The sequence below is a fragment of the Motacilla alba genome, chromosome 19 (genome assembly GCF_015832195.1).
Source record: "Motacilla alba alba isolate MOTALB_02 chromosome 19, Motacilla_alba_V1.0_pri, whole genome shotgun sequence".
NCBI lineage: Eukaryota > Metazoa > Chordata > Aves > Passeriformes > Motacillidae > Motacilla > Motacilla alba.
In genome coordinates, this window is record NC_052034.1 from 1,142,854 (window position 1) to 1,159,790 (window position 16,937).

The 16,937-nt window shown below is 54.8% G+C and overlaps 1 protein-coding gene across 2 annotated transcripts; it reads left to right on the top strand.

Annotated features, from left to right (window-relative positions):
* The first annotated feature begins 8,906 nt into the window (after window positions 1–8,906).
* Window positions 8,907–15,823, top strand: DYNLL2 (dynein light chain LC8-type 2). 2 transcript variants are annotated; one of them, XM_038158067.1, is made up of 3 exons: window positions 8,907–9,061; window positions 12,217–12,355; window positions 13,940–15,823. In XM_038158067.1, the coding sequence occupies exons 2-3, from the start codon at window positions 12,224–12,226 to the stop codon at window positions 14,075–14,077; spliced, it is 270 nt and encodes an 89-aa protein (XP_038013995.1). In that variant the 5' UTR covers window positions 8,907–9,061; window positions 12,217–12,223; the 3' UTR covers window positions 14,078–15,823. The 2 variants fall into 2 exon arrangements, with proteins under 2 accessions (XP_038013995.1, XP_038013994.1); XM_038158066.1 differs by lacking the exon at window positions 8,907–9,061 and having other exon boundaries at window positions 12,198–12,355.
* The last annotated feature ends 1,114 nt before the right edge of the window (window positions 15,824–16,937 follow it).

Below are 16,937 nucleotides of genomic sequence, written 5' to 3' on the forward strand. Positions count from 1 at the left end.
TGAAAGGCAAATAAACGAGGAAAAATAAACTCAACGTTTACAAAAGGGCCAGCGTGGGAGCAGCTGCCAAGGTCCGGAGCAGTTTGCTGATCCCAGTGCCCAGGTACTGCTGAAAGGATTCTGCTCCCACTGGTAATCCTGTTCCACAGCATTTCATTATCCAGATATCCCTAATCTAGAAAACCTCGTGGTTCATATCCCACTAATTCTTAAGGAGAAGGATGCAAAGTAAGTGCTTTTAAATGAGCAGGTTAAAAGATGTGTCAGAAATTAGGAGTGGAGCCCCAGCAGTGGCCGTTCCATGCTCTGCTCTGCAATGCAAAGAAAAAACAATACCATTTGATTTATGGATAATACTGGACTTGCTGTGCCACCATAGCCCCACTAAAACATGAAATATAACCTATTTTTTCCTTTTCCTAATAGGCCTTTTAGGTGCAGTTTCTTGAGGGCAGTAAATGGGAATATCAAGCCTTTGTCAGCTGTGTCATTTAGAGCATGAAAGATGGATACTAATTTGATCATTTCCCAAGAAGTATATTAATATTTTTATCCTCTGAAATACATGTGAGAAAGAAAGAATCCATGGGGCAGAAGCTGCCTGGGATGAGGAGCCTGGGGCAGCTGGGCTGGCGAGGGCAGGGAGCTGCAGCACCAGTAGAAGCTGCAGTTGCTCCATGGGAACCAGTTAACCATAAATGCAAGGCTTTGGATAATGTCCTGGCATACCGAGGACTTTACTGCTTCTTCATTCATCTTCTGCTCCAGAGAGTTTCACCACACACACGTGTGGCATCCCCGTGAGGCTTTTTGGCTGTTAGCAGCAAACAATACCTGTGCTGCGGGGCCAAGGGTGAGCACAAAGCAGCGCCTCCCCTTCTGTTTGCTCCGAGAGCATCAGTCTGCCACTGAGCAGTTTTTCTCCTCTAGGGCTCATTATTGTTTATTATTCCCCTTTTCATTCCTCCTTATCCTCCCAAACTGATTGCATGCCTGCTTGGAGTTAAACACCAGCTGAGCACTGTGGTGGACTGGGGCCGAAGTGCCTCTGGGGACTGGTGGGACTGGAATGAGCTGGGAATGCATCTTCCAGACCCCTACATCGGTGGTTTGCACTGAGGGCATGGCTCTGGGTCTCGTTGGTGTCCGCTGGCTTCTGGGTGCTCCATGGCAAAGCCAGGTGTGTGTTCTGGTGGCTGACCACAGGCTGGCCTGGATCCCAGCACAGGGGTTCACCTGGATCCCAGCACAGAGGATCACCTGGATCCCAGCCCAGGGGCTCACCTGGATCCCAGCACGGGGGATCGCCTGGATCCCAGCACAGGGGATCACCTGGATCCCAGCCCAGGGGCTTACCTGGATCCCAGCACGGGGGATTGCCTGGATCCCAGCCCGGGGGATCACCTGGATCCCAGCACAGGGAATCACCTGGATCCCAGCACAGAGGATCACCTGGATCCCAGCACAGGGACTCACCTGGATCCCAGCACAGAGGATCACCTGGATCCCAGCACGGGGGATCACCTGGATCCCAGCCCAGGGGCTCACCTGGATGCCAGCACAGAGGCAGAGCTGTCCCAGGACACCAAGGGCTGTTCCCAAGGCCACGTGTCTGTGCAGAGCTGTGCCCTCCTCCCACGGATATTCCCGGGCCGTGGGACCTAAGCAGTTGCAACATTCCCGTAATAAAACCACCACCTTTACAAGCTTTGGCAATGTTTGGCTGGAAGCCTCTGCTCTTTGCTGGCCATGAAGTGCATTCCTGACACCTCTCCCTGTGTATCCACGATAACCATCTCCTCAGACAGGGATGGGGCTGGACCCTGCCCAGTAACTCCCACCCGGGGAATTGTCAAGCAGGGCATGGGGTGCACTTGCAGCTCCAGACAGGAGTTTTCCTGGCTCGTTCTGGAGATGCCAGATGGGGTGGATATGGGCTGTGCTCCCCTCTCTCCCTGCTCCTGCCCTTGTGCCCTCGCCGAGCCTTTGGGTTGTTCTGGCTCGGAGCAGTGCCCTGCACAAGGACAGCCCTTCCCTCTGCATTTCCAAGGCTGATTAAGCGGGAGGCAGAGTAGCCTTAAGCATTCCTCTAATTAAAACAAAATCCCTCATGGCCTCTTATATACAGACAGATATTACAGACCTAAGGGTTGTATAAAATGTGTATTTATGGATCAGATCAACTGTTGCAGCTCCTTCTGTAGAGTTCAGTGGGAGCATCACCATGACCAGGCTGGTGAGGAGGGCAGGAGGGGTTTGACCCGAGCTCTCAGTGATGCCGGCCCAGGGCCAGCCCGTGAGAGCCACCTGCTAGAGATACATTTATACACATTTGTGTACATTTATGTACATTGAAATACACAGCGGCCCAGCTAGGCATCACCTCCAACACCCCCGCAGGCTGGTCCCTGGAAATGGTTTGTGGAGTTGTACCACAGGGGGTTGTTTCTGAGCCCACTCAAATGGCTGGTTGTTTGATTGCAGGAAGGCAAAAGCATTTCTGGTAAAGCCTCAGAGTGATTGAAGGACAGGACATACTTTCCACTTGAAGTCTTTTGCAGGCTGAGATTTTGTGCTCAACAAGTTGCTCCAGTTTGAAGCAGAATCCTAAGAATTATGAGTGTGTGGTGGAAATGTCTGCAGGCCTGGATTAAAGCGGCGCTGGCAGATGAGGCTGTAGCTTCCACAAGATAAACATTACAGAAAAATAGTGTAAATACGGGGGATTCTATTTTTTCCCCCTCATTTTTCCCTCACTTAGGCCAGGAACTGCTAAAGCTTAAATAAATCGTTGCAGAAGTGAGACTGACCTAAATTATTCTACACAGTGGAGACCTTGTCTCCTGCTTTTGGAGATTCTTGTATTTAAGCTGTGCCAGAACAGGGTTTAAGTTGTCTGTTCAGCAGTAGCTCCTTCCTACGCCCTGGGGAGCTCGGGGGAAGGTGTGAGATCGGCTGGTGTGTGCCAGCAAGGCTGCTCGGGAGGCAAAGCCACCAGCTCACACACGCCGGGGGAGCCAGAAGGGGTTTTTTGGTGCCACACCATCCCGTGCTGGGTGCTGGCAGGTTTCCCTGCCCTGTGTGGGGCTGTCGCTGTGCCTGGGCTCCCCTTGTTCCCGGTGAACACGCAGTCCAGTGCCTAATTAAGTCACGCATGTGTGTCTAATCAGGGAACGCACAAGTGCCCAGATAATTTGCATTTGAGCACTGGAGGAGGTCATGCATCAGCATCCAGACTGACCCTGCAGGGGCACGCACAGGTTCACACTGGGAGCTCGCTCAGGTGCAGGGTGTTTCCTGCAGGGGAGCGGGGTCAGTGCATCTGTGGGCGGCTCATTCCGTGCCCGTGAGCCCCGAGCAGGGCATGCACGAGCACCCGGGCAGGCCACGCATGAGTGCCCGTTCTGTGGCACACAAATGCCCAATTAGCCCGTGCATGACTGCTCAATCACTGCATGCATGAGCGCCAAGTGCTTTCCCAGTAGGTTCACTGGGGAGCACCCAGCGTGTTCCCGGAGCAGGGACTCCCCTGGGGACTGCAGCCTGTGGCTGGAAGAAGGAGCAGGGAGCGTGGCAGAGTGGAGGGAGTGCGGCACGGGGATGTGGCTGATGTGGATGTGCTGAGGTGGGGCAGGAGGAACCCCCACCCTGCAGTCAGCCCAAAGTCACTGTCATGTCTTGGCAGCTCCCAGCTCCTCTGACGGCAGCACCGTGCTCTGTGTGACCACAGGAACCCAGCTTTGGCAAGTGCTGTGGCTCACAGAAGGGTGGAGTAAATGATCACCACAGCCCTTCCAGCCTTAAAAATGTAGGAAGCCTTTGATGTGCAGGCAGGATGCCTTGAAGATAAACCATGTGTGGTGTAGGGCTTGTGCTGGAGCACCAGCCCAAGCAGGGAGAGCACAGAAAAACAAAAATGGAGAAACTCAAAGTAAATTACCCATCATCCTGGCCCTGGCCCTGCAGGCACCGAGTCTGTGTCCCCAACCCCTGTGCCATGGTCCACCCGGAGCCCTGCGCAGCCCACTGTGGGAGTGAAGCCACAAGACACCATCGCAGAGCACGCGGCTTTGATGTGACCTTTCCTTCAGTGTTTATGTTGTCTCCAAACCCGTTTTTCTGTTCAGAGGAGATCAGATTAAAGGGAGTTGCCCGCCCTCAGTGCATCCAGCCAGTCCAGGAGCCTGGGCTGGGGTGGTGGTAGCTGGGAGCAGAGGGCTGGGTGGCTTCTCACCCCTCGTCCCCCTGCATGCACTGAGGCAGTTCTTACATCCCAGTGCTCATACAACCCTGGCGAGATTCCAGAGAGACCTCCTTATTTATGGATCCTGCATGAACTGCACACCGCGAGTCACTCACAAAAACTTGCAGGGAGCAGCTGACCTGAATCCATATTAATAAGGCTCACAAGTCGTGGAGTGTTTTCTCTCATGCCTGTGGGATGGCAGGAACGCGCTGCCTTGTGGCACGCAGGGTTTAGACAAAAAGCCGTCTATAGCCTGGCACATTTTGAAGCCCGTTTGCCTTGGAGATAAGCCCAGGCTGCCCTGCCGTGGTGCCACGCTGCCTCTGCTCCGGGACAGACCTGGGGAGATGAGGAGCCATGGCTCCCTGCACGCTGGAGCCAGGGAAAGGCCGTGCTGCCTTTGGGGATGGCGCTGGGGTCACACACAGCCCCGGTGTGTGACGCTGCTGGGAAGTGTGGGATCTGGTCCCACAGAGGAGCATTTCTCCTTGGGCAGGGACACCTCAACCTCTGCAGCCACCGCCCGGCTGCTACCACAGCAGTTACAGGGAGGCACACACTCTTCCCGGCTGGGAAACCTGGGGGACAGTCCCAGCTCTGGTATTCCTGCACTCTGGTCTCACGTTGGGATGAAAGCCTTTGCAGACCAGGCAATAATCCAGGGGACTTGGGACTGCTCTCGCTGTTAAAGGACCACTCATGGTGTCCAAAGCCTCCTCATCTGCGGTGGCAGCTCCCGCGGGAGGTTTTAGAGCCTTTCCTTTTATAGGGCTTTTTCTTTTTCCACGGGATTTATCCAGGTTCAATAGCAGGGATTCAGGGAGATAAAAACGTACATTAACCAGGGCGCTGGAAACTGCTTTGCAAACAAGATTGATCAAAGCAGCCCAGGATGGAGAGCAAACCCTCCGGAATGTGCTTTGCAAAACACTTGCCAAAACAACTGAAACCTGGTAAAAAAATAACACATTGGGCAGCCCTGGGGGCTGTGCCAGCGAGGCACCCAGCAGCCAGAATGCTGGTGGGGGGCTGCAGCCATGAGCAAGGGCTCTTGTGGATATGATGAAGAGGCCAAAGCCCCCTTGGGATGGAGCAGCAGTCCTGCTCCAGGGTGCCCACACCCTCCATTCCACTCCAGAGGGGAATTAATAGAAGGTGCTTTACTGCTGCTGTTGTTTTTATTGATTATTGGCAAGGAGAGTGACTGATGGTGGAGTCTAGAGAAAGGAGGGGAGCAGAGGTGCAGGAGACACGTGGGAGGAGGAGAGAGGGAAGGAATTCCTGCAAGGACAGGAGATGAAGGTGACATTTCAGCCATTGTCTGCTGTGGATCTGTGCTATAAAGTAAGTCAGTGTGCCACGTCCATGGCAGGGCAGAGCAGAAATAATGGGCTGAGTCATATCAAAGTGAGTTTAGGTTAAATAAGAACACTTTCCTGTGGGGGATGTTTCTACAGAGGTACAGCATGGAAGTAGAGCTTGTGGAAGAAATGCTGCCACACTCACACTGTCAGCCCTGCATTTGGATCTCAGACCTCTGCACTTCTTGTGGCAGATGGGCACAAAGTCCCTGGTTTTTTACTTCTAATCACCTGGGGTTGGAAACACATCCCAGGGGAAGCACGTGGCCATGGGGCACGAGGAGCACAGCCTTAGATGGCAAACTGCTTCTCAGGCCAGGCCCTTTTCCTGTGGATCTCTGTGAAGTGCTTTCCACTCAGAGGAATTTATAAACAACTACCTTTTGGCACTCTTCAGGAATGCATCTCCCTCCATCAATCCTCCAAGCACTTTCTTTGTCGAGGCCACTCTCCTTGCACTGAAGGACCGGGACTGAGCCAGGCAGGAGCAGGGCTGCTTCCTCTTGCTGCAGATGCTTTGGGAGGAGGCAGGCTATAACTGGGATAGGGTTACAATGGGATTATGGAAGCCTCTGGAGCCAGCTTTGAGGACTGTAGACTGTCACCAGTTGGGTTCAGGGCCTCTCTTTGATACCTTGTCCCTTTGCTCCTAAAGGCAGCTGCCTTCTGCCCTGGGCTGAAGGTACCCACAGGCTTCTCCAGGACAGGAGGGAGACAAGTGCTGGTTCTGCACTGGGAAAATACCAGGAGGGCCACATGGTGTGACTCCTGGGGATGTCCTGTGCAGGATTAAAAGTTGGACTCAATGATCCTCGTGGGTCTCTTCCAGCTCAGAGTATTCCAAGATGGGAGCCCTCGTGGGAAAGCCGGGAGCTCCCACTGGGTGGGACAGACGGGATAAACATCACCCAGCATTTGCCTCTGGCCTTAAAACCTGCCGAGCCCCACAGCTGCCCTGCCTCAGCTGAGCCCTGAGAGCAGAGCACAAACCTCCTCGGTGCGAGCGGCGGCTCCGTTCCAGGGCTGTGCGCCGCCCGGTCTGGAGAGCTCATAAAGCAGATCCGCACGGCTCAGATCTGCTGCCTCAACAGAGCTCGGCACAGCTATAAATAGCCCAGCCAAGCGTGGTGCAGCGAACCTGAGCGGAGCCGGCTGCCCTCGTGGGCAGGAGCTCCGGAGCCGTGTGGGGACGGCCGGCTCGCCCGCTCTGCAGCACGGCCCGAGGAGCTGGCTCGCTCTGCCCAGGCAGGCTGAGACGGTGTCACCTGCCCGGGCATGGCCTTGTCCCCGCCGTGCTCCTACAGCCTCAGTGCTGGGCACTGCAGTGTTCATTCATCCTCACTTCTTTTCTGCTGCTCATTTCTCTCTTAAAGCAGGAGCTCAGCTCTGGACCCATTAAGGAACAGTAAATATTTTATTTGCTGCTGGAGTTCTGACCAGTATTTCAGAGGCTACAAAGGTCACAGTAGGAAATATCCATTTCATTAGCAAACGGCATTGGCCCATTCCGGGGCTGCTGGCTCGTGGAGTGAACCCAGCCTGTCCCCTGGGTGCTGTTACCAGCTGTAAGCTTGTCTTCATTCAGCAATCAAGTCAGGGAGGTTTCAGGACCTGGAGTGGTTTTCTTGGTTCTCAAGGCTATGCAGGCAATTAAAACTGGTCTTATTAAGAGGCAGCTGAGCCTGGGCAGCGCTGTCTCCTTCTCACTACTGTTCGGGCACTGCAGCGTGGGAACGGGGACAGCACAGGAATCTGGATTTTTTTGTTTTGCTGGGCTTTTCTTCAGGTAGCTTCTGCAAAGGGCTTCTTGGCACTGCTGCTCAAGTGAAATGGAGCAACCAAAACGGGAGCTGGCTGGCGGCCAGCCCGGCAGCCGGGCGCGCGGGGGCAGCCGGGGGGGCAGGTGTGTGCCTGGAGCGCGGCTATCGAGGGCAGGAGCCCCGTGTGGGACAGCCAAGTGTCTGCAGTGCCAGGGTCACACCTGTGCTTGAGGAGCCCTGTGCAGGAAAGCCAAGTGTGGGAAGCACCGGGGTCACACCTGTGTGCCAGGTCTGGCTGGGCTGTGATCCCTCACTGCCGGCCCGGCACAGGATGCTGAGAGCTCATGGGCAGCTGTGTGAGCAGAGAGGTTCCGTTCTGCCCCCTCGGCTCTGCGTGTCCGTGGAACATCGCGTGTTCTCGGGGTGAACCTACGGTGAAGCAGCTCAAACAGCCCCGTGTCAATGTCACCCCCAGCCGCTGGGCGTGCGGGGACAATTCTCGGCAGCGCAGGGCCCAGGTTTGGGATTTTATCAGCTTTCCCACACAAAACAAGGCCGGCAGGAAAAGGGCCTGGCAGGATGCCCTGAGACGTCCTGGGGAAAAGCGGTGACTCCCGCAGGATGAGGGGCTGGCAGTTCAGTGAAAGCTGGTCGTTCCCCAGACTTCCCTGGGCATTCCCCACGATTTGCTTCCTGTAAGAAAACCCCAAGAAACACGGGAACACTTTTATGTGTTCAAGAGATGGAAATGTGTCTGGGGAAATGCTGAGTCCTGTGGGGTACACTGAGCACCTCCCTGCTGTGACCTGGAAACCTGGGCATTTGGGGTATGTGGTGCAGCTCCAGGGAACACGGACCTGTCCCAAATGGGCTGCGAACAGCCTCAGGGACATTTCTCATGTCTCTCTCTCCCGTTAGGGCGTTTCAGCTGTAAGTATGTGCCACTGTGGGAGGACATCTCAAGATGAGATGAGATCCATGAGCACCACAGGTTGGAGATCTCAGCTGAAAGGTGCCACTGAGGTGCCAAGCTGCAACTCATCACCAAGACAGGACTATATTTGACTCAGGTTGAACCCTCCGACCGAGAACATTCTGGTGCGTGACCCAACCCGGCGAATTCCTCTTAGAAGGGTTCAGGCTCCCGCCGGGTATCGGGATCCCCAAGGCAGAGGGGACGCCCGCAGAAGAATCATCATCCCCTAGGGCAACAAAGGTCCCTCTAGGGATCAGTCTCTCCAGGGGATCAGGCTGTTTCCCCGGGGATGGGGGCCGAAGGCGGGAAGCCCCCAAGCTCCCCCCGACCCCTCACACCTGCCCGGGCCCCTCACGGCCCTCACGGCGCCCCCCCCCCCCGGCCCCGCCCCTGCCCGCCGCGCGCCGCCCCGCGGCATTGTGGGATGAAACAGGATGTAGGCAGAACAGCGCGGGCGGACGGGCCGGGCGCGGCGGGCCGCGCCGCGCCGCAGCCAATGGGTGCGCGGCGCGCGGGGCGGCGCGGCCAATGGGGTGGCGGCGGCCCGCGCGCCGCAGCGGGCGGGGCGGTATTTGAGAGCGGCGCGGCGCCGGGGCGCAGAGCGCGCGGGGCGCCGAGCGGAGCGGAGCGGGCTGAGGCAGCGCGGCCGGGCCTCCTCACACCTCCTTCTCCTCGGTGCCGTGCCTCGCCCTCCCGGGGTGGCCCTGTCACTGTGAAGGTGAGCGATGTCTCCGCCGGGCTGCGGCTCTCCGAGCCTAGCCCGGCACCGGTCGCTCCGTGTGCGGGGTGGCGGCGGGGCCGCCCCGAGGGCGGAGGTCGCTGCCGCGGCCGGGCGCCGCCGGCTCTCGGGAAGCGATCGGAGCCCGCCCCTCCCTCGGGGGCCGCGCCGCTGCGGAGCCGGTCCCGCTCCAGGCAAGGTCACCGCGGCCTCGGGCGCCCCCGGAGCTCCCCCCCGTGAAGGTCACGCAGGGCTCCGGCTCCCGGGAGCCCTGCGGGGGAAGGGGCTGTGCCGCACCCTCTCCCAGGGCCCTTTTCGGCCAAGGCGGTGGATGCGGTTCGTGGAGGGGTTGGGCCCCGTCCCCAGTCGCGAAATTCACGCTGTCCTGCTGGTGAAGCGGTGGGTGCTGGGCTCGGGCCCCGTTCCGAGCCGTGGGATCTGTGCTGCCCTGGTGGGGAAGTGATGGGTGCTCCCATCCTCCCCATCCATGCTGTCCTCATGGGGGAGGAGGTGGATGCTGGGCTTCAGCCCCATCTCATTTCTCGGGTTCTGTCCTGCCCAGTGAGGGAAAGAGTGGCTGTCTAGGGAGCTTATGCCTCATTCTCTTCCCAAAGCCCTGGCTTGTCCTGCTGGAGTACTGGGCTCGAAGGTACAATTAAGACCTTATCCTGCTCTGGTAAGAAAAGGGTTGGGTGCTCTTTGGGCCCAGTTTCCCTCCCAAGGCCTCATACTGCCCTGGAGTGGCGGCTGGAGCTGTGGTCTTCCTCCTCACAGACCACATCCTGCCCTTGGGGAAAAGGGGTGGCTGCTGGAGCTGTAATGTTACCCCTTCCTAGCCCCATCTTGCTCTGAGTGCTGGGGCTTTGTGGTTTTCCTCAAAGAGGGCCAGATTGGGTGGCAAGACCCCGAGAGGCACCTGTGATTTTGTGGTTTAGGGTTATGCTATGTCTGTGGTGCTGCTGTGGGCTGCCTCGTGGGGAGGGTGGCCCTGTAACCCCCCAGGGAGTGAGCAGAGACTGGGGCCCTGCTCTGGTGTTCAGGTGGGTGCAGGGTGTGACGCTCCTGTGGCAGGTGCAGCAGCACAGCCAGTGCCAGCCCCTGCCCTGGCTGGCCGTGGGGGATGCTGTGCCCTGGAGCAGTGCAGGGGAGGCCTCCTGGCCAGCGGATACAGCCCTGCTGAAGGATAATCATTTTTTCCTCTGGCGCTGTCGCTCACAGCAGCACGGGCCTGCACTGGGATGCTCCTGGCCTAGACAATGAGGAGGGAAGGTGCCTTTTGCAGGTCACTCTGTGCCTGGTTATGCAATGGCAGGTGCCCTCTGAACTCTGTGAACGGTGCAGGTGTGTGACGGCCTGATGTGTGTGAGGGCTTGCCTGCTCTCTTTCCCTAAAGAAGCTTTTCTGGAAGAATGACCCACAAGTGGATTTCTGTTGCTTCCTTCTTCCTGTGGACTTGACACCCAGAAGACTTTTCCAAGGGATTGTCGGATTCCTGGGTGGTGAATCCAAATCAGTTTGGATCCAAGCAGTTTGGGCTGTTCTGAGCTGTGTCTTCTCTTCCCTCGGCTTCTGGGCTGCAGGCAAAGCCCCCCTGGCTGAAACCAGGGCGTGGAAAGGAGCAAACAGCCGGGAAGTGGCTTTTCCAGGGCTGTGATAGGGGCATGTGCTCTGTGTTGGCAGTGGAGCTCAGTTCCTGTCATTCCTCCCGCTGCTGTTAGTGTGTGTTAATAGCGGTGCTCTATTAAACACTATATCTAAACTGTATAAATTAAGGTGGCAATAGAAGTCTTCAAGTGCAGGCAGAGGGAAGAATTGAAGTATTGTAATCAGAGGGCTGCAATTATGTAACCGGATTCTCTTTCTCTCTGGGTAGCAAGCTCCTTTAATTGCTGTAACAAAGCTACTCCTTCAGTTTTCTGGGGCTCTTCCAGGAAGTGATCATTGCAGATTTTTTTCACTCCACAGCAGAGCTAAAAATGTGTAGTTTCACTGTTTCAAAACACACTTGGTAGTATCACTCAAGACTTAGAGTGCTGTAAAAGGATTTAGGAAACTTAACGGTGCTCTGCAGGCTTAATTGGAGGCACTCCTTGCCATCAAGGAGCTTATTCCCACAAAGTTTTAATGTGCTGGGGTAAGAGCTGCTGCAAGGCGAGCAGCTGGATCCCCAGGTAACATGTGCCTCCCCAGGCCTCGAGTAGGGACTGGGAATGAGGGCTGTGGTGCCCAGAGCAGGCCTTCATGGTGGGCCTTCTCCAGGGCTTGGTGAAAGACTGCAGTGTTGGGATTGTGAAATGCCAGTGTTCTGGGATGACAGGAGCTGTGCTGGACACCTCCCTGGGAAGGCCATGTCAGATCTGGTGGCTGCTACAAAGCAGTTTGATTCTGAGAGCAAAGCATTGCACCCCTCGCTCCAGGACAAGCCTGGGGCTGCACTAGCGTGCTGGTTTTGGCATCTGCGTTGTGGCTCCAGGTGAGGAGGGGGCAGGAAGGGGAGAGCTTTGCCCAGCTCTGTCTCTGGTGGGACCTGCTTCCCCTGCCCTGTTTCCAGGCTGCAGTGTGGTGTTAACCTGCTTCTGGCTCATCAGACTGGCTCTGTCCCGGGGGAGCAGCTGGAGGCTGGGTTTCATGGCAGAGCAGCAGGGAAGTGAAGGTGTGATGATGGCTGAATGTGGAGCAGTGCTCCTTCCAGGCTAAACTAGCAGCAGGAGCTGTGGCACCTGGGATGGGGTAGAATAAAAGCACTGCTGCTCTGAAGGTGCTTCTGAGCCTCTGTGCCCGTGGCAGACGGTCTGGGATCTGTTGCTTGCAAGGCTCTGAGCAGGGGATGTTCCAAAACACTGGTACACCTGGATGGCAAACTTGGCTGTAGCCTATTGATGTGCAGGAGGGCTGTGGCTCTCTGCAGATCCCGTCTCCTCCCACACATAAGCTTTTCCTGCGTGTGGTGGTGCTGGACTACCTCTGCTCTAACCTCCTGCCAGTGCTCCGGCTGTAAGGGGCACCTTGGCCTGGGGCTGCCGTGGGCAACCCCGACAAACTCGGGGTTTGTGGCATCGCCTCGTGACGCAGCCTGCACGGAAAGGACAACCTCTGATGCACAGGAAGCGTCTCCTGTTTGGGAAGGGATTAAAGGAATCTATGTTCTGCCTTAGGTTCACCATGTCTGACAGAAAGGCTGTGATCAAGAATGCGGACATGTCCGAGGACATGCAGCAGGACGCTGTAGACTGTGCTACACAGGCCATGGAGAAGTACAACATAGAAAAGGACATTGCAGCATATATCAAGAAGGTAACTCCGGGATGAGGGTGCTGTGCTGGCTGCGACTTCCCAAAGCTCCTGAGCCTGTCGGGAGCCGAGTGGCTGAGGCTTCATGCTTGCGTGCTGGGAGGGTGAAGATACTCGGCTTCTTGGCTGCTTTACTGCTGTTTTCAAGAGGATGGAGTGACTTCTCCAAGGTCAGGGGAGGGCTGTGGCAGAGCTCTGGCAAGCTCTGAGCAAACTGCAAGTGCTGTCCCTCAGGATTTGCCAGCCTGGAAAGGGCTGGCAGCTGCCTCTGCTTAGGACTTGCTCCACAGTCCTGCAGCACCAGTGCAGGTGGATCACCCCGATGTTTCACTCGGTGGGCAGCAGTGCATGTGTGGTTCTGGGACGGGCCTCGTGCCGGCTGCTGGGGCTGTGGAAGCTGTTGTGATAGAAACAGTGCAAGCAGCTGCCCTGGCTGGTGAACAGGTTCTGTCCCCATTTGCAGGAGTCTGTTAATTGAGTCTCATGCTTGATGGTGGCACCTGGGGAGCTGTTGGTTCCCCCTACAGCAGCTTCTCAGAATGGTCAGGAAAAGCGCTCTTGGAGGAGGGAAATCTTACTTCAGAGGCAGTGAAGTCCTGGCACCTGGGCTGGTGTTTGGGCCTTGCTTGTAATCTAAGCTTGAAGGCAAAGGATTCAAAGTGTCTCCTGACTTCTCAGATCACTTTGAGGCGTGACTTAGCTCTAAGTGCTCAGGGCAGTGCAGCCTGTAAAGTGAGGGAGTGCAGCAGAAGGCATCCAAGAAGAACTTGGCCTTTATTTCATGAGAGTGTGTTGGGAGGAGGGAAGCAATTTGATGCACCTTCGTGCTCTGGCAAGAAAGCCTTTTTCTTCCTTCAAAGGTTGCCTGCAAACATCTCAAACTCTTCTGCTGTCTGAGACTAGAGCTGGCTTTAATCTTGGATGTTGAGTCTGTTCTTCTGGCCCTGTCTCGGGAGGGAAAGGTGTTCTTGGGAGTTGTGTGTTAATTAGAGGGAGGAAAATGGTCTTTAACCCTATCCTGCTAAGTAGGAGAAGATTGTTAAACCAGCATTCAGCTTGCTTACCTCTGACCTCTTGGGTCTTTGCTCTCTGGCCTGTGAATCTGCCTGCTCATTTTCAGTGTGGATTTTCTCCCCTTTGTGTACAAGAGTCCCAAATAGCAGAAGCCAGGCTTTTCTTCCTTCCTTTTTTTAGGTGACCTTTAAGATCAGATGCCTTGCTGGAGTAGACATGCCAAAACCTTTTTTTTTTTTATTTTTTGTGAGTGGGTTTGGAATGGGAGAGAATTATTCCCCTGATTAGCCTACACACAGGGCTGTACCAAGGCTCTTGCATCTGCTCCCCCTGCCCAGGGCTGATGGTGCTCCAAGGCTTAGAAGATGTTTTACTTGTGTGGAATCCTTCACAAACAATCCAGTGCAGAGGTTTGGTTGCTTAATTTAATAGTGTCTTGCAGTGAGGTGTCTCAAGATGCTGCAGGTGGCAGGAGAGGTGATAGTGTGTGGACAGAACCAGCTCAGAATTTGTGCTTAGACCTATTTTGATGTGGGCTTTCTTAGCCTTAATGCCTCTCTTCTCTTTCTTCAGGAATTTGACAAGAAATACAACCCAACTTGGCACTGCATTGTTGGCAGAAACTTTGGCAGCTATGTAACACACGAGACAAAGCACTTCATCTATTTTTACTTGGGTCAGGTTGCAATTCTTCTCTTCAAGTCTGGATAGGAAGTAGGAGCGATTGAAATTTGGACTGTAATGCACTGATGGCTGAAGCCACGACTCCCTCTAACATGGCTATGCCGCTGCATGGACTGTATACTATATTTAATGTGTATATGTTGCAGTAAAAATCTACTTCTGTTTAGTTGCCTGGGAAGAAGGCGGCATTTTTTTGTTACTGCTTTTTTTGGTTGTATTGCACTAGGAAACCTGTAAATGCTTAAACAATGGCCTTTACGTGGGAAGAAATAAAACTATTCCACAACAGCTCCCTCACTGGTAACTCCTTCTTTGAGGCTGGGAAAACTTTTTTGGGCAGGCCAAAAGCCCCAGACTTCCTTACTGAGTCCTGTTAGACTGTTAATCTTGCAAAGAGGAGCAAAGCCAGTGTGAGCCTCTGTCCCACCCTGCAGACTGTAGAGAGCTGGCTCTCCCAGTACCCTCGGGGCAGGTCTTAGACCTGCCCTGAAAGCTGGTGGGGTGGCTCTGGGTGACGTGGCTTCCACACCCAAGGTGATCTCCACCTTTGACTGTGATACAGGCTTGCAGCTGGCACCCCTCGGTGTTCTTGCTCAGTGCCCTTCGCTGTATTTTTGGCTCTGCTGAAACATTGACCTAGACTCGAGTAAGCAATTCAGCGCGGTCTAGAAGGCTTCAAATGCAGCCCCTGAGTTCCTGCTTGTTGCAGAAAGCAGCAATCCTGTGGCTGAAGTCTTCAGACCCCGATACTGAGTCTAAAGCCACGTGGCCCGGCCCCGCAATGGAGCAGGATATCAAATTGGTGACTACTGACAACAGCTCTATTCGGCATGTTTGTAGCCAGTTGTCTCAACACTGCCTTAACTTGATGCTCTCCTTAAAGCAAGCTAGTCGTGTGGAAGACTTGTAAGTGGCCACTGTCTCTTTTTTTTTTCTTTTTTTCTTTTATTTTATTTTCTGTAGCTAATAAGCTATTTCCGGAGGATTGTCCTCTATGTTCTGATATCTGCTTTTGTTCTTAAAGCACAGTACCAAGAAGTTAAATTTACATGTGATGTTTGTGTGAAGGAAACTCATGTGACATCTGCTTCAAAGGCAGACAAATGTCTTGGTCTCCAATAGGTTCAGCAGTGATGTTGTCTTAGTACGTACTGACTCGGGATTACACTGCAGGAAGTTCTGACCTGGGTGTGCAGAAATGCTGTGCGATGGCAAATAAATCCCTGGTGCTTGTTATAAGCTCTAATTATTGGTTTGCTGACTAATGCACTGGCAATACCACTGGGCTGGTGAGCCCAGCTTGTGTCTCTGAGATTAATTTGGTGTTGGGAATAAATCATTGCTGGGGGCAAAGGGCAGAGTGAAGGGAGCTCTTGGTGAAATGATTTGGTGACCCAGGTTGATGACTTCCTGAAGTAAAAGTCCTTCTTGTCTCTGTGCAAAATCCAAAGTATGCCTAATTTTGTATTATGGATAGAACAATGTTGTAACTAGAAAGAATGTAGCTGTCATAAGTTCATGTCGATGGAACTGTCTGCACTGGGATAATGTGCCTTGGACTGTCTGGGGCACTCGTGTGGTCTTGTCTCTTCAGAACTCCACTCTGGGTCTGAAAGGAGAATGTTTTGGGTTTGTTTTTTTCCAAGCATGAGTCTAATGTGAATCTGTTCACGGTCTCTCGTGGAGCAAGATCTGTTCCCTTCATAACTGCAATTGCTCAAATACCATTTATTTTTTTTTTTCAAACATTAAAGGTGAATTGACACATTTAAACAGCCTCTGGTTTCTTCTTCCTTACCAGCTTTCCTGACCAAAGCCTGTCCTTGTCCAGAGAGGGTGAGCAGCGGTTTCTCTGCCCTGGAAGGTGCTGATGACCCACAGAAGGCAGCTCAGGGAGGGAGAAATGACCAGAGGAGCTTGGTTGGTGCCTGCGTGCTGATGCTGAGCACCAGCTGAGTGCTGGTGCTGAGCCAGAGGGGAGGGATTGAGGGAACTGTGTCCTGCTGCACCCTGATGGGATGCTCTGTGCCAAGTAACCTGGATCTGAACGGCTGGGAGCTGACCTCTTAACGGCTCGAGGCAGCCAGGGGGTGGTACAGCAGCTTCCTGCACAGGAAGGTGTCTCCCTGCTTCCCAGGAAAGCAGGTTTTCCCTTCAGGCCTCCTCCCGGTGCTGGGAGAAAGCTGAGAGCTGAGTGTGATGTGTTTAATGCCTCTCACGGTGCGGGGGCTGTGGGCTTGCCCTTAAACAACCCCCTCAGCTTGTTATCTCGCTCCCGTGCAACCTCAGCTGGGGGTTGTGGCCCGGGTGATATTTTGGAAAAGCTGTGGGCTCTTCCCGGGCGCAGCAGTGTAACAGCTCTGCCGTGCACAGTAACAGCAGCGGGAGCAGCTCTGCCCTGCTCAGTAACAGCAGCGGGAGCAGCGTGACTCAGCCCCACGCTCCGCACGGGCTCAGCCTGGCAGGCAGGCAGCAGCACGGCTGTCACACACGGGCCATCTGCTCCAGCCTGCACCTGCCAGTGCCCCAGGCAGGGGTGGTTTCTACTTTAGGGGAGCTGGCAGTGATGCTCTTTTCTTTACAGTCCCAGCCTTTTAGCTGGAAGTGGAATTGCTGGGCTTGAGCGTCAGCCGGGCCGTGCAGGGGCTCTGCATTCCAGGCCTGCCTCGGCCTGGGTTAATACTGGCTCCAGGGAAATGTGCAGCCATGTGGGGCTGGGCTAGCCAAGCCCCCTCTGTGCACAGGGCCCTCGGACAGAGCGAGAGGCAGAGAACCTGCATCCTGAGCCCCAGCTGCAGTACAGGAGGCTGCTGAGCCAAACCTCAGGTGAAATGCTTTTGCAGCCTGAGTTTCATCTGGGAAACCCCCATTCCAGCCATGTATCCAG

Coding starts and splice junctions, on each gene's coding strand:
- DYNLL2 (XM_038158066.1), top strand. CDS start 12,203: ATGTTCTGCCTTAGGTTCACCATGTCTGACAGAAAGGCTGTGATCAAG. Junction 12,356..13,939: donor TTGCAGCATATATCAAGAAG/GTAACTCCGGGA, acceptor CTCTTTCTTCAG/GAATTTGACAAGAAATACAA.